The 16,910-nt window shown below is 52.7% G+C and overlaps 2 protein-coding genes across 21 annotated transcripts in view; one reads left to right on the forward strand and one right to left on the reverse strand.

Annotated features, from left to right (window-relative positions):
* Ralgps1 (Ral GEF with PH domain and SH3 binding motif 1) overlaps nucleotides 1–16,910 on the reverse strand; it is a 236,631-nt gene that overhangs the window by 82,068 nt on the left and 137,653 nt on the right.
* Angptl2 (angiopoietin-like 2) overlaps nucleotides 1,780–16,910 on the forward strand; it is a 29,840-nt gene continuing 14,709 nt past the window's right edge. Inside the window, exons 1-2 of the mRNA NM_133569.2 lie at nucleotides 1,780–2,116; nucleotides 13,468–14,333. Coding sequence (NP_598253.2) covers nucleotides 13,517–14,333 — 817 coding nt within the window. The 5' untranslated portion in view covers nucleotides 1,780–2,116; nucleotides 13,468–13,516. The remainder of the gene's footprint in view (nucleotides 2,117–13,467; nucleotides 14,334–16,910) is intronic.

Genomic DNA, 16,910 nt, shown 5'->3' on the forward strand with positions numbered 1-16,910 from the left:
GACTTGTAAGGGTGGAGAATGGATACTACCTCTCACTGGGAGGAGTGTCAGAATCTCCTGGTAATCTGGGGGATGTGGGGACTATCATTGAAGAAGCAACCATAGCATCTTTACCCATTCCTCCTATCCCTGTCGGTCCCCCTCTACCTGAATTGCCTCCTGGGTCTGAGCCATCCAATGGAACTGGGCTTAGAGGCTTCATCTGGCAGCTGCCCTGGCTGCTGCACCTCCTGTAAGATGCATCCCCAGTATGCAGCAGTTTTCTCCCAGCCCAAGTGCTTGCTGTCAGGGGACAGGGGCTTTGGCTAACACATCCTAGAAGTGAGGGAGAGAGGGGCAGTCCCTCAGTGTGCTGCGTGACTCGGCTGCCAAAGGTGTGGTGTGCAGTCACAGAACCTGTCCAGGTCCTGGGCAGAAAGCAGAGCAGGTGACATCTTCACCCCTTGGTAGAAAAGGATGTCCTGCCCAGCCCAGCCCAGCTCTCTGGCTAATGGTGTCCTGTAAGGTCTGTAGTTTCTTCTAGGAAGGGAAGAAATTGACAGAAAAAGGGAGGGGCTAGGTAGGCTGAGGAAAAGCAGAAAAAAGAATCTGTTTCCTGAACAAAAGGATGGCAGTCCAGGGAGAGGGAGCCACAGTGGATCTATCTAAATTTTAGAGACCAGGAATATATCCCATGGTACCTTGCTGTAAGAGAGGGCCACTAAAGTTTCTTCCTAGTTTGTACCTAAATTTTACCATCACCACTAACACTTTTCAAAGAAGAGTCATCACTAGTGTCAAGCACAGGGTGAGCCTGTGCATGGGGCTTGGGGTCTCCCCATCTCCGCACCCCTGCAGGAGGCCAGTGGCCTTCCGCTGACTGGCTCAATAGATCTGATGCATCTGAAGGATGCTGGCCTGGGCATCACTGTCACCTTTCCTTCTCTACTCGGAGCCAACCGTCTTCGAGTTCCACTCACTTGGCCATTCATAGATGGCAGCTCCTGGGGACTCAACCATGTGTTACCTGAATAGCCCCCCAAGTCACAGCTGAGAACTGAGGCTGGCAGGGGCTTGGGATTCAAGCCCAGCTTACCTGCCTACCCAGCACACAAGAGCCCTTGACCCTGTAATCAGACCTTTCCAGATGACCTCAGTGAACTCAGCAGTGGCAGTGCTGTTGGAATGTGGCTCGATGTAGGGAAGGACGCTCATGATAGGTGACTCAGGGAGTGGGTAACAGCTTCCTTTAGCTTGGTCCCCGACCCAGCCACGGCATTTTCACTGTCCTCATCCACTGCAACATGCTAGCCTTCTGCAGGGATGAAGTGGTTTGGAGAGTGTGAAGAAGGGTGCTGAGAGCTTAGTAGGGCAATCCACAGAAAACGAGTGAGGAGGGCTTCCGCTTGCACAGCTGCAGCTGCTCAAAACCCATTACCCCGTCCAGTGGAAGCACTTTGCCTGCAAAGGGCACCCCAATAACATCAGGCTTCAGGGAGTGGAGTGCAGGCTGGTGAGCCAGGAGCAGAGCTGGCCAGTCTTCCTATGCCAAAGGACGGGCCCGCCCAGGCTGCAAAAGCGGGCAGGAGGGGCTGGGCCAGCTGGGGCTGGAGCTAGTGTGACATCACCAGGCGGCCCGCCCCTGTCTGGAGCTGAGGGGAGGCCCAGAGCTTTTCTGGGGCCTGGGGGATCCTCTTGCACTGGTGGGCGGAGAGAAGCGCCTGCAGCCAACCAGGGTCAGGCTGTGCTCACAGTTTCCTCTGGCGGCATGTAAAGGCTCCACAAAGAACCTGGGAGTTCAACTGAGGCTGCTGCTGTCGGCCTGGGGATGGACCCCAAGCCCTGAGTGGTGCTGTTGGACCCAGGACCTGCAAGGAGCACGCACTAAGGCAGCTACGGACCACGCTGTGAGGGAGAGCAGGTTGGGAGCAGCCCCAGTGACACCAGAGCCAGCCTCATCCCTAAGAGCTTCTAAGAGCATAGACTGCTGCCAGCTGAGGCCAGTAAGGCAGGGCTGCTTGGCGGCCAGTCCAGCCTAAGACTCGGGACCTCTCCTGGAGGCCACGGCCAGGCTGTCCCGCTGATGGCACCGTGAAGCATGTGAGACCCTGCTCCAGGGCCAAGCAGGAGAGAAGAGGTAAGGGGCCAGCTCTCAACTGCAGCAGTCAGGGGAAGACGGGTTTGAGATGGGCAACCCTGACTCCTCCAGCTTTGGGGTGCAGCTGGACCCCACAGGGGGTCATACCTTGCTTTTGCTTGGAGCTAAATCAAGCATCTGACCAGGCAGAGGACTGTGAATACTTGGGCAGGGTGGTACAGAGGCACAAGCACATTGGGCTGGGATGTTGAGGACTTCATCGGTGAGCCCCGCTCACCTCTTTCAGACAAAGAGCCTCTGGGTGAGCTGGTGTGGCTGTTGGACACAGGGTGGTAGCTGGGTATGTGCACGTGTGTAGGTATGTATTTGAAAGGGCAGCAGGCTGAGAGCTGCAGGGCAGTGTTGGACTGGGCAAGTTGTGTTGAAGCTCAGGACTCCTGCACACCCAGGCTAGAGAATATGCTACGGCAGAATCAGACGTAACAGAGCTGAGGCAGTGGAAGCCTCTGTTCAGAAAGTGCCCTGGGCCAGGCAGCGCAGGCTGCCAGCGTGCCAGGAGCAGAGGCGTCCTGTACGGGACACAACATGTCACCCACAAGTTTCTGTCAATAGGACTGGGGCAAAGTGCTGCCCTGACTTTCCCTTTGCACCCAAGGACAGAGAAGGACCCCAGGTCTCTGCCCGGCAGGACATGGCTGAGGAAGGGAGGACATACTTTCCCAGCAGCCTAGTGAGGGGACACAGCAGGCACCACATAGAGTCCCTTGAAAGCACTAACCCTCGGCATGAGATAACATTTCCAAACAGAAATTCTCTGCTGACCCCTCCCTCTCCCTGTGACATCTATGTCACGGGTCAGCTATTGCCTCTGCTGTGGGATTAGGAGAGTTCCCAGAGGCCAGTGTTGTTACTCAGAAAAAGGTCGAGTTTTGTAGGGGCAGGGAGGAAGACTGAGAGCACAAGTTCCAGAGCTAGCTCAATGCTCCTCACGTGGGCTCTTCAGAGCACAGGTCTAGTATGGCAGAGACTAGGAGCTGGCTCCTCTCTGAACTCGGTTAAGTGGTAGATCACAGCTTTTCTAAACCTCAGTTTCCTGGTCTGTGATAAGGAAGGTTGAGGGCCCAGCTCAGCGACAGCTGAGCAGGCACCGGCAGCTGCCCCGCAACACGCACCTAACTACCCCTGCCTCCCAGACGCAGCAGCCTGGCATGTGACTTCAGGGCCACTCGAAGTCACACATCACTGCTCTCCAGGGGCGGTGCACGAGACCTTAGTTCTCAGCCCAGTGCCTGCATACAGAGTCTCTAACATCTAGTTACCAGTTATTGAGAACCCAACCGCAGTACTGGCCAGAGGGAAGAACAAGTACCCCAATTCTTTCCCTGGCCTGGATGCATTCTCTAAAGCAGTGGTTCTCAACCTGTGGGCTGCAACCATACCAGACAGCTTACATATCAGATATTTGCATTACAATTCATAACAGTAGCAAAATTACAATTAAGAAATAGCTTTCATGGTTGGGGAAGGTCACCATAACATAAGAAACTTTTCAAAGGTATTAAAATCCCTTTATTTTATATCTTATTTATTATATATTATTTATACATTTATATTTTAAATATAAAATAATAAAAGGGTATTAAAACGTATTAAAGATATTTTGCATCTAGGACTGGGCTTTGGGGACACCTGTAGCATTTCTGCACCCTAGAAGTACACTGTAAGAAGAAAATATACACCCAGACCAAAACTTCCAACACCACTCTCACAGCAGGATGCTATCCAGTATCACCCTTGGGTAGCAGAGATCAGGCTCTGGCAAGCCTGGCCATGGTGTACTAGTGCCTCACAGCACCAGTGTAGCTGAGCCCAGCGCTGCAGGCTCCTGGGTTCTTGGAGGCATCTGGAAAGCAGCTGTGAAGTTCATGCTTCCAGCCCAGGCCCTGGCATGGGTGATGGTGAAGGTTTCCTGCTGTAATGTGGACTTGGTGGCTTTCTGGCCTCTGCAAAGGTGCTGACTGACTTTGTGAATGGACACACAGATCAGGGCAAGGAGAACACCGTGGAAGGAGCTAAGTGGGCAGCGTGTATGATTCCAGAGACTCCTTCTTGCCCAGCATGGCCGTGGGCTCACAAGTTGCCCCCGGGCTTAGTGAGCAGGCACTCTATCTTACTCCATCTTGATCCCTCCCCTAGAAAGTGGGATCCTATTTTAGCACCCCCTTCGCAGGTGAAAGGATAGAGAAAGGCTCACGAAAGCTAACCTGCCCAAGCTAACAGCTACGTGATCCATGGGCTCAGAAGCTCGCACTGCCGTTCCAGAGCCCACCCTCTCTCCATCCTACCCCACTGCTCCACACGGCATCCTGACCCCTTCTGTCCTGATGCCACCCTGTGACCCTGGCAGTCAAGTCTGCTTTTTGCTGACCTTAATCCCTTAGAGAATGGTGTGCTTCCCTGGTTCCCATGCTGCCTTCTCTGTGAGGCCCACATTTGCAGCATGGGAAGCACAGCTGCACGCTCCACACTGTCCCCACACCCTGACACCACCCTCTGCACCCTGTGTGTGGAGGGCAGTGCCTTGGGTTCATCCACCTGACAAGACAGGCATTCTCTCATCACTCCTCTGGGGAACCCTTTGGGGCTGCTGTGTGGGCTCAGCATCTACCCTGGGCCACACCTGGCAGCTCCTGAGGAGCACCAGGCATCTGGAAATGAACAAAACAGACAGAAGGTCTCCCAGAAGGGCAGCCATATTCAGCTTCTCACTGAATCATGGCCTACTTTATCCAGAATGTTCTCAGCTCAGAGTGCACATGGTAGAACTGTTATGTAGACCCTAAGCGCACTAGGATGAGGCAGGCAGACTGTAAACAATCCCACACACACCCAGCAGATGGCATGAGTCTTCAGAGGTGACCCTGGGAGCTGAGAGGGTCCCCAAGGGTACAGAAGTGGAAACTGAGGCTCAAGAACACAGTGCATCTTCCACCAGTGGCCCAAAAAGGAAGAATCTCAGCTCTAACCTGTCCCTGTAGCCCAACTCACAGTCTGGTACAACCATGTAGTAGAAATCTCTGTGACGAACTGATGTAGAGAGAAGTGAATCTTTCTTGTAAACTTATGGGAAACAGCAAAGAGGCTGCTTAACTTCAGGCAGCTTGGAGTTTGTAGTGATAGACAGTGCACATCAGAACCCTTATTTGGGGGAGCTTCTGTGGCCAAGCCATGTCCTGCTCTAACAGGGCTGGGGTAGGGTGGGGGTGTTACAGCATCCGGTTCCATGTACACATCCCCGTGAGACACGTGAGTACACGGGGGAATGCTAAGATGCTGTGCTGGGTGCGTGTGGAGCCAGGCCCTGACAATTGAGCCATTGTGCAGGTCCACTCCCTGCGAAACCGGCCTGTCTTGAGGCCAGCAGCCCTAGAGACTTGGCCTCTGTCACTCAGTCCTCAAACAGGCAGATGGAGCCCACCACAAAAATGCCCAGAAGGAACCTTATCTTGATCTCCCAAAGATTCCTAGTTTCCAGAAGGTCCAAGCGCTGCCAGGGGTGGGTCCTACTCCAACCTCTGCCATGGAAGGTTGTATTGCCTTTGTCCTGCTGAATGATTCTCCAGAGCCCACCCTGGGCAGCAGAGGAGATCTGCAGGGTGGATGAGTCTATGAGCACTGAGACAAACCTCAGGCACTTCCCCTACCCCTAGATCCACCACCTCTAGCCCCCATCCCATTTGGGTCATAGGGCTCCTTAGCTCTCCTGAATGCTGCCACCCAAGTTAGGAATGCCTGCTGCTCTGGGCCCCTGGAGCACAGGCCCTCCCTCATCTCTTTGTTCCTGCTCTGTCTCTTACGACTGACTAGCCAGGAGCATGTGTGGAACAAACGCAGTCCTTGGCATCTAGTTGCCGAGCTGCTACACAAGCAGCTGGGCATTCTGAGGCGACTCTAAGAAGCTCACACTCTGGGGCAGCCAGCCAGTACAGTCTGAGCTCTGGGTGCTGGGTGGAGATAACTAACTGTTCTTGCAAGCTGGAGTAGAGAGGAGACGTCTTCACAGAGAGGTGGCCTTATGAGATCGCCTTAGAAAGGAAGACAGACACATACCAGGTAGGATTGTAGGGAAAGGTTCTCCAGGCAGAAAGCATGTAAGGTAAGATACACGTATGGATGCTGACTTGACACCATGTGAGTTTTATTTAGACCTGGAAGTGCATATGGATTGAATTATAGGGTAGTGAATTATAGGTAGCTTAGCACACCAGATGACCCGGGTTTAATTGCCTAATACCCCTAAACTGGGCACTGGCACACAGGGCCTGACATCTCAGAAGGAGTCTCATGGGCATACCAGCCTTGGCCAGACCCCGGTCCATTCAGATTACATGAGTCTGTCTCACACCCACCCAGATGCAGGGAGCCACTTAGGAGCGTGTGGGTAAGAAAGCTGCCTTGGAGCCCACCCCTACCATCTGGCAGCTCTGGTCCTGGCCCTTGTCCTCATCCCTTGCCTCCATGTGTTTATCTCTGAAATGGGAATGATTGCAGTCCCTACTTAGAGTGCCTGTGCTGTGTGAAGGAGGCATCTCTGTTGGCTGAGGTGACCTTTAGTCAGCTACTCAGCTGGGCTCAGAAGAGAAGCTCCAGGCAATGCCCAGGGTTTCCAGGAAGCTGCCTGGGGCAGTGATGTGTAGCCAGCCTCAGACACCTCCCACCCTGGCCCCCAACCCAGGGCTCCAGAGCACACTAGGCACAACAAGAAGTGCAGTAGCCAACTCAGAAGCTGGACTCTCAAATGGTTTCTCCAGACACTCCCTGCCTCTGCTCTGCTCTCCTGACTCCTGGCACGGAGGGTTCAGTGTGTGGACTTTGGGGGAATCTCAAAATGGTTCCCAAATAATACAGCAAGAAAAAGTAACATCGGTATCCTCATCCCCCTGGCATAGGCACCCAGCTCCCCAGGCCTAACCACATCCCCTATGATCTCACGGTGTGACCACAGTCCGCCTCCACACATTCAGCCTTCCCTGGAAGCCAACAGCTCACCCGTGGCATGTGCACGAGAGCCTGGGACTTCAGGCTTGCCCCACCCCATCTCCATCACTCCCCCAAGCACAGCTGGAGGATTTACTCCTAGCCTTTCTGCTTCTCTGGTCTGTGCCTCTGCCCAAGTCTCCCACAACAGGGCTGACCCCACGATGGAGCCAGACTGGCAGAGGCTAAGTCTGTGGGTGATGGGAGGCTGAATGGAGAGGGACTTATATAAAAGTCTGACAACTGCTAAGCTGAGGAAGTGTGGAGCTCTCGCTGCAGCCTCCCTGGGGGCCCTCATGGTCTTCTGGTGAGGGATGATTCACAGGATCCTGGGTTAAGGAGGGTGGCGGTTGGAGACTGGTTATTCCCACCCTGGCCTCGAGGCTCAGGGTGAATCATGGAGGACAAATGATACACAGTTCCTTCTCCAGGTTGCCCAAGGTGAGTCTACCACTGTTTGTGTATGATGCCCATTCTGGGGTCGTTCCACTCACAGGATGAAGAAGCTCTTTCTAACATCCAACAAAACTCACCCTTGTGCTGACTTGAAAGTCAAGTCTGCTCAACAGTAAGAAGCAACTGCATCCTGGCCATTAGACAAACAAACAAACAGGAGTCTTTTATTCATACTGGTGGAGAGGTGAACTTGGAGTGAGGACATCGGGCTAGGACTGATCATCAAATATGGTTTGGTGTTTACTCCAGGCGACCTAACACCTAGGAGCCTGGGCTTCCCTTGCTGCTCAATGCGAGTGTGATCTGCATCCCAGGTCAGGGATCAATACTGTGTTTCCTGGGTGCTAGTAATAATAATCAGAGGACCACCATACCCAGAGCTGCCTATGCACAGAACTGTGAAAGCCAACAAGACACAGGGTGGGGGTACGCACATGTGTAACAAAGAAGACAGCTAGTGTTCACACCACTACTGCCACATTCCCCACCTGATGACTCTGTTTAGAAACTTAAGTCTGCAGGTATCCTTCCCAGCCTGGGTCAGTGGCGGGCGTGGGAACCACTCTGCAGGCATGCTGGGTCTTCCCACAACCTTTATAGTAATAACCATTTGCTGCTGCTTAAGCTTTGCTGGGCTCTCTGCTGTCCTGACCTTGGACTTGCCATCTCCATTCATGCTCTGATTCTTCAGACTCACTCAAGCACAGAAGCTGGAGGGGAGGGCCAGCCAAACACACTTGGGCCTGTGGCCTAGGCAAAGGTCACGTCTTAGGTCTCCGGCACGGCAGGGACGCCTCCTCAGGTTTGTGCTCACAGCTGGCAGTGAAGTGCTAGCCGGGGTGGACTGACCAGGATAGCACTCCCCCCCCTGGAGCCAGTGCTGCAGACCCCAACAGCACCCCTAGCCTCCACCTGCCTAGAAGATCCGAAGGCTTTCCTTGGGGTTCCCTGTCAAACTGGCACTTCCACAGCAGGCCTGCTTGGTGTCCCTGGTGCACCTGCTGCCTGCTTCTGCCACTTCACAGTTCCAGGCCTAGGCCAACAAGTCATGGTCTGCAGTCTCAGCACCAGCACCCCCGCCCCCAGCCTTGAATGTACCTTTGTGGTAATTAGGTAGCTGTACTAGGCTGGGGATACATATGGCTCAGCAGGCAGAATGCCTGGCTAGTTCTCATTAATCCCTAGCACTGCATAGCAGGGGGAGCAACACAGGCCTCCAGTCCCAGCACTGGAGAGCTGGAGGCAGGGCTGATCCTTAGCTTCACAGGGAGTTGAGAGCCAACCTGAGACACATGCGACCTATTTAAGGAAAAAGGAAAAAATACTAGAAATACACAGGCCCACAAAGACCGTGAGTGTGAGAGCTCGCCAGCAAAGTCCCTTAGGATGCACGTGTGGGCCCCCAGCACCTGGCTACACGGTTCTCCTGAAGTAGTGGGCCCTTCCCAATGGGCACTGGGAAGATTCAGGGACATGATTGAGACAAGGTGCTTGGTTCCCACAACTAATTGGCTGGAGTTATTTTTATTATTTGAACTTTTCTCATTTCTAATCTTTGTGATAAGAACTCAGAAGCATATCCCAGGCCAGTAGCTTCTGCCACTGGGCAGGATACAGCTCTGTTTTACCAAAATAATGCTTCATCCCACGAAGTTGCCCAATGTCCAGGCTATAGTGCTGTGATGGCCAGAGGGATGCAGACGCGCAGTGTGTGGCCCTATCACACAGGCCGAATGGGGACACGCAGACAGCCCACAGGAGCTGGGTGAGACCCAAGCCCAGGGAGTCCTCACCACGTGCAAAGGCTGTCCTGCCACGTGGTCACTGCAGCCCTGCTGCTAGGGAGAGGGAAGCCCGCCCCTCACAATGGAAACTCCTCACCACACAATGTGGAAAAGCGATTCCGATCGGTGTTTTTATTTTAATTTCTAGGCCAAGCAAAACAGTTGGGTTTGCTTTTCTTTGTTGGTCATGGGGAGAAAGCAAGGAGGGGCACTTTGCCTACAGTTGAGCTAGTCTCCAGCCTAAGACAGCTGGAATGCTGGGGGGTTACTTCTCTTGGGATGCAATTAGCTGAATAAATATCAAGAAAGCAAAAGTAAACAGACTCATTGCTGCCCATTCAGAACTGCCAGACTAGCAGAGGGAAACAAATGCTTGCTATGGAGGCTGAGGGACACACCAGAGCACAGCCCTGGTTAAGCCCCTTGGTGGTCCAGCCTGGACTTTACCTGCTGCACGGTCCTAGGCAGGACACCCTGTCTACCTGGATGCCAAGTTCTCCCTCCATTGGTCACTAACACTACCAACTTACCTAGAGTGGGGATGTCAGCTCCCCCTCACCCCGGGGACTCAGTTCCTTGCCTTCCTTTCCGTAAGGCACCAGACTCCAAATTACCCCACCAAGCTCAAACCCATGCAGATGGACCCGGAAGCCTAGACTCTGCCAGAACACTCGGTGACTATCAAGTCTCTCTGAGCTTCCACTTCCTCACCTTTACGTCAGGTACAATACAAATACTGCACTCTGGCTTCGGAGTGAGCAGAACAGGTGTGAGCAGCACATGTCAAGTTTGGTTTGCTTTTTAGTCTAATGATGGCAAGCTATGTTTGTCCAGGAAAAGGGGTTCAGTAACCATGTCCCTAGCCACCTGGGTTCTCTATGAAGTGGGCTATTAGTGGCCTTTCCTTCAAGAGGGCAACGGCTTCCTACCCTCTGTGGAGCCATCATCTGTGCTCCTCAGTGGGATTCTGCTGTGCCTGCCTTCATGTGGCCATCACAACATCCTACCCTCATGCATCTCTACCCAGTGTGCAATGGGGCTGAACCACCCCATTCCACAAAGGAGGTGCTCAGTCTTCAGGATTTCAAGTTCAAAGGCAAGCAGTGAGGACTCAGAGTTGAAAGGGACAGAACCCTACCATAAACAGTACAGCACATCCTCCAGGTGTAGATGCCCAGGTATGTTTAGAAATCAAGTTTTTTCTCTGGTGCCAAGTTGCCTCCATGGCATTCTGACAGTTTCTTGGCCACAGCACAGAGGTGTTTGTCACCAAGTAGGCAGGTGAGCTGCCCACAGAAGGTGTGGCAGGAGGGCCAACCCTAGCCTGGAGCCCAGCTTCTCCCCATTCTTCTACAATGAGGGCGTGACCATCAGCTCCTAAGGAACCAAAGTTTTGCCAGGCAAACATTGTCAAACCACCCTATTTCCACTGAAGCCCCACCTCTCTGCAGAGCAGCTCTCCATTAATACTCTCCCTGCCTGGCCCAACAGGCCTTCTCTGACTGCTGGAACCAAACATGACTCTGGCCTTTGGTAGAAAACAGCCCAGTGGAGCCCCATGGAGAATAGGGTCTGATCTGCAGCTGCCCATTGGCTGGTTCATGGTGCAGCCTGCAGCCAGGGATTCCCAGAAGAAGCTTCTATGGGCCCCTGTCCCACAACCGGTGTTCAGCAGATATGAATGTCAAGTGCACTCGAGATGATGCTGATGGCTTTCAACTGCTAACCGCCATCAGCACAGGGCTGAATTCCAGTTGTGCCACCTTCTAGCCTTGTGATCTCGAGAGTTGAAAACGGAGTCCCAGTCTCCTGCTCTGTGATATGGGAGTAAGAATATCTAAGTCTGGTGAGATTGGCCAGTGGGTCAGAGTTCTTGCCGCCACCAAGCCTGATGATCTGAGACAAGACAGATATGATAGAAGCAGAGAACGGACTCCTGCAAGCTGTCCTCTGACCTGTGCAACTGTGTATGACACTTGTACTCCTACATATATACACGCAAATAAATATATGTTGCAAAAATTAGGAAGCAGAGCAGCTGCCATCAAGGGCACTGTAAAAACACAGAGAAGAAACCCCAGGTCAGACACATGGTGGCACCCAACCCATGAATGCTATGAGTGTTACCACTGAATCTGACCCATGACCTCCACTGCAAGGGCTGACCACCTCTGTCCCACACCGGCTCCCTGCTTGCTAGTTCTGTCTCCACAGCTCTCTCCACTGCACTACAGCTGTTGCTGACTGTCTTTTCACACACATATCACCACCACCACCACCAAGTGTCTATTCTAGGTCAGGCAGTAGACATTACAAATGGTACAGGGACCAAAAGTGACTCCCTAGAGGTGCTGACATTTGGGGGGAGGGACAGCACAAACCTGATGATGAGGACTCTGAGGCGAAGTGGGGGGCCCAATCTTAGGTTAGTCTTGGAGGTGGGAGAGAGCATGTTACTGAGAAGGTCATCTTTAAGCAAAGACATGAAGAAGAAAGGAAGGTGAGCACAAAGAAACAGGGGAGAGGTGGAGATCAAGGTCTTTAGTGTACCCGAGAGCCTGAGGGACAGCCAGGGGGCCAAAGTGGCTGCAGGACATGACTAAGCAGGGAAGAGACCAGAGATGAAATCCAGGAGGGAACAGAAGCTGAGCTAGGGAGGGTCCCAAGAGTCCTCGCCTTTCTCTTTAAGGTGAGAAGCTGCTGGAAGTCTTGTGTTAAAGAGCAACTCCAGACTCCACCAGGATTTTATAAAGGATCCTCTGGCTGTCAGGGAGCAGGGACAGGGTTGTGGGTTAGGGGGCAGCCACAATAATCCAGGTACACAGTAAAGGCAGGGAGTATAGGTGACAATGGGGAGTGGCTGAGGACAGCAGGGGCATTGGGGAGCCAGAAGCTATGGCTGCCACATCTCTGGTGCATTAGAGGCATTAAAGATGGAGAGGAAGCTGAGGAGCTGAGGATTCCTTAAGGGCTGCAGCCTGAGTGACTAGAACAGTCGCTATTTGCTAATGTGGGGAAAAAATCGGCGTGGGTGGGGTGGGGGTGAGGGAAGAGCAGACTGGGAGGGAGGTGTGAGGAGGAAGAAGACCTCCCACACAGACCCCTGCAGAGTGGGCAGAGGGCAGAGACTGAAGGGGAGAAGCTGTCTGTGAGTGTGGGCAACTCTCTGGAGGTCTTTGCCAAGAGAGAGGAGCACTGTCCACTACTGAGAAGGGAGATGAGCTCCAGGGAGACAGCGGTAGTCCTATAGGAAACCCAGACTGGGAAGACTGCTGGAGCGGTGCCCTTCAGGGGCCTGGAGGAAGGACAGCACACACCCTAGCATCCCTCTTGGCCTATCTAGCTCCTACTCATCCCTCAAGAGTCAGTACAAAGTTCACTTTCTCAGGGAAGTGCTCCTGGCCCCTCTACTGGGTCAGGGCCCTTTCACAACCTTTCACAAACATGACTTTATGTCTGAGAAGCATATGGGCAAGGGATATATTGTCCCAGAAACAAGTCAGAAACACATGCCTAACTTGGCGATGATCAGGACCCTGAAGGCACTGGCTGTTACAAGAGTTTGGGTTTAGAAGAGGTCAGATTATTTCTGTTTGGAGCTCTGTAGCCCAGCTAAAACAGCGACACAGACTTCTTCTGACACTGTCCACTTCTAAGTGAGCACATCCCATTCTGTGTTCCTTTAACTTCAAAGCCTTCTCAATGCTACATTCTAGAGACATAAGGTTGAGAGAGACCCTGCATCTGCCCTTACAGAACTTAGATCCAGAAGGGCTGAGATCAGAGAATTAATGGGCAGAACATAGGGAAAGCTCAGGGGTATGAGAGTGTAAAACACAGAAATGTGAAGGTCAGAGGGTCCCAGGACAGGACAGAAGGACTGGACACTACCCCAAGCCCCACCATGCCCAGTGTGAAATTCCTGGGCTCTGGGCATGGCAGATCCCTTTTCTTCTCTACCTCTGCAGGGCCCCATCTATCGATATTTCCACAACAACCGTTCTGACTCCAGGAGAGTGGAACACAGCTCCCCACATGTATATGGGGAATGTCCTACCTTGCACAAGCCACTGGCACATGGGGCTGTCACTGACCTTATTTCTCCACTCTCAGGCTTTCAGAGACCTCATTCATAAAGACCAAGGAGCACACTGCAAGGACCATGAGGCCACTGTGTATGACCTACTGGTGGCTTGGACTGCTGGCCACCGTGGGAGCTGCTACAGGCCCAGAGGCTGATGTTGAGGGCGCAGAGGATGGTTCGCAGAGAGAGTACATTTACCTCAACAGGTACAAGAGGGCAGGTGAGTCCCCAGACAAGTGCACCTACACTTTCATTGTGCCCCAGCAGCGGGTCACAGGTGCCATTTGTGTCAACTCCAAAGAGCCCGAGGTGCACCTGGAGAACCGTGTGCACAAGCAGGAGCTGGAGCTGCTCAACAATGAGCTGCTTAAGCAGAAGCGGCAGATCGAGACGCTGCAGCAGCTGGTAGAGGTAGATGGCGGCATCGTGAGCGAGGTGAAGCTGCTGCGCAAGGAGAGCCGCAACATGAACTCTCGGGTCACACAGCTGTACATGCAGCTTCTACACGAGATCATTCGCAAGCGAGACAATGCGCTGGAGCTTTCCCAGCTGGAGAACAGGATCCTGAACCAGACAGCTGACATGCTGCAGCTGGCGAGCAAGTACAAGGACCTGGAGCACAAGTTCCAGCACCTGGCTATGCTGGCACACAACCAATCAGAGGTCATTGCCCAGCTTGAAGAGCACTGCCAACGTGTACCTGCAGCCAGGCCTGTGCCCCAGCCACCCCCAGCCACGCCACCTCGGGTCTACCAGCCACCAACCTACAACCGCATCATCAACCAGATCTCCACTAATGAGATCCAGAGTGACCAGAATCTGAAGGTGCTGCCACCCTCCCTGCCCACCATGCCTGCCCTTACCAGTCTCCCATCTTCCACTGATAAGCCATCAGGTAAGTCCTTTGGAGAGCCCAGTTCACATGGGCCTCTGAGCCCCTTAGCCTGGGGGGTACAAGTGGGCATGTGAGTCCCAAGACAGTTGCATAATCCTCTAGCAATCTCCTGGGATGGCTGCTGAAGTTGGGTCGATGGGAGCGAGGGACTGCACTGCTTCAATAAGGTGGTAGAAAGTAGAACCCGAAGGCTAGAAGCTTCGGGGGTCAGCTCTGGTCTCTAAGAGGAAAGAACCCAGTCCTGGATATTCTGAGGTTTGCACTTACCCTGTCTTAGTGGCTAGATGTCTAGCCACTAAGTGCCTGTGTTAGCCCAGAGCTATCTGGAAATGTCATGTGATAAGCACCAGGCCAGTGGAAGTGTGCTATTAAGTTCAAAGTTAATGCTTCGCAAAGACTAGGGGACCAGAGGGAAGTTTCCTTTGGTTAGTTGCTGCCTAGTTTTCAAAAAGGCTTCCATACACCCTCAGCACACGTCGTGAGATTCTTGGGACACTGTTATGAAAGAATGGGGTCCTTGGGAGCATGCTCTGGGAAGTGTAACCAAGTCCTGCTCTGGGGTTTTCATGAGGGTCCCTTGACTAGGCCTGCAGCTCCTTGGGGACAGGATGACTGACCTGTTCATGGGCTGAAGATGCTCAGGTGGAGCTGGGCCTCTCTTCAGACACATGGAAACAGAATTACAGCGTCAAAGGAGCACATCATGAAAACAATGTGCTATGATGTCACCAGGGGGTTGCCAACACTGCCTGTGCCCTGCACTGACTTGGTGAAAACTGTGGTCCCTGGTCTCCAGGATCCCCAGTGTGGGGAGGTAGCAGGCGTGAAGACTCTGGCAAACCTTCAGTGGAGGGGAGCAGGCTGGAAGGTTCCTCTCTGGGGCCCAGTTCCTGAGCTAGACGGTGTTATTTTCCGCATGTACTAACTGAATTCATCTCTGAAAAAGCTAACCTAAGACTGTGCATGGGGTACTAACCTCTTTGTTGGCAGGGAATGTTTTTACTGGAAAGATCCTTTATAACTATTTCACACTTAAAAAATCAACCAGTACTGAGCTGAACCTGTGTGTCTGAGGGTGGAGAGCGGGCAGATCAAGGACTGACAGGCCAGTGGGGACTGGAGGAGCTAGGTGTGTAACACAGCATCTGCCACAGCACCTCAGAAGGACTTGGACTGGTGTGGGTGGAGAGCAGGTGTGGGGAGAGGACCAATCTTGTTTCTTCTATTGGCAAGCTTTCGGCAGGAGGCAAGTCACCCTATCCCTATGTTCCGCATCTAAGCCTATGGGCAGGCTTTCCTTCAGTCTGTTCCCAGCTGACAGTTCTAGGATATGAAATACTGCAGAATGTGTGCATGGCACTGGGCCCATGGTAAACTGAGCCTCCTTTGATCACGGTCTTGCATCTTAACCAAGGGGACTGGAGTGGACAGTTTGTCTTCAGCTCTGTGTCCAGGGCCTGATGAGTGTGCCATCTGCACCCACACCTGGTTTACAGCAGAGGTCAAAGGCAGGGTGGAGTGCGTTCTGTGTTCTGACAGAATTCCTAGAGTGGACACTGCCCTTGGGCACCACATGAAGGCTCAGATGTGCTTACAGCCAGGCTGGGTCAGTCAGTCAGACCTCCTTTCAACACAGGATCTCTAGTTTCTAACTCAACCATCTCAGGACATTCCTGAGCTGGAACAAAACTGGGATAAACACCTGGATCTGCCATGGCCATCCCTCCTTCTTATATTTGCTAAGGAGAAAGCTACTTAAATCAGCTGAAGTGCAGCTCAATGTTTGCCCAGCATACACGAAGCACTGAGTTCAATCCCTGGTAATGCGCCAAACCAGGTATGCTGCCATGTGTCTGTAATCTTAGAACTCAAGAGGAGGCAGGAGGATCAGAAGTTCAAAGTCATCCTTGAACTTCTCTATATATGGAGAGTGCACAATAGTTGTTCGTTTTGGTTTTTAAACCCTTCTGAGCCTTAACTTTCTTCATGTGAGGAGACGGGAACAGAGTTACAGCTTCGTAGGAAGATGTCATGAAAACACAATGTGCTATGATGTCACCAGGGGGTTGTCAGTATTGTCTGCGCCCTCCACTGATTTGGTGAAAACTGGTCTCCAGGAAGCCAGTGTGGGGAGTTGGCAGGTGTGTGAAGGTATCTGGAATCTGTCCTGCCTCCAATCACATCTATTCCTCAAATTCCACATAGCAGGTCTGACAAGATTTCTCTGGAAGGACCCAAATTTCTGGAACACTGAGAATTTATGAAGCTAGCATAGCAAAATACCAAGAGTACAGTGAGCGTTGTCTGGCCGCGGTCAGAACACTGCAGAAAGGCAGATGAAGGACTGTGCCATCACTGAAGTAGCATGACCAAGTCCTGCTGGACAGCATGAATGGCTCAGAGATGAACTTCTGTCTTGCACCTTGAAGGCTTTGTAATTTTACCAGGTGAACCAGGGAGTAGGGACACCAAGTTACTAGTTGGTCCCTGATGGCAGAGGGCCCTGCTCCTAGCCTCTCAAATGGCTCTGGCACAGTTGTTTATAACCCAGAGCAGGCTGTGGCATCTGCAGTCTGC

Source organism: Rattus norvegicus, chromosome 3 (genome assembly GCF_036323735.1).
Source record: "Rattus norvegicus strain BN/NHsdMcwi chromosome 3, GRCr8, whole genome shotgun sequence".
Lineage (NCBI taxonomy): Eukaryota > Metazoa > Chordata > Mammalia > Rodentia > Muridae > Rattus > Rattus norvegicus.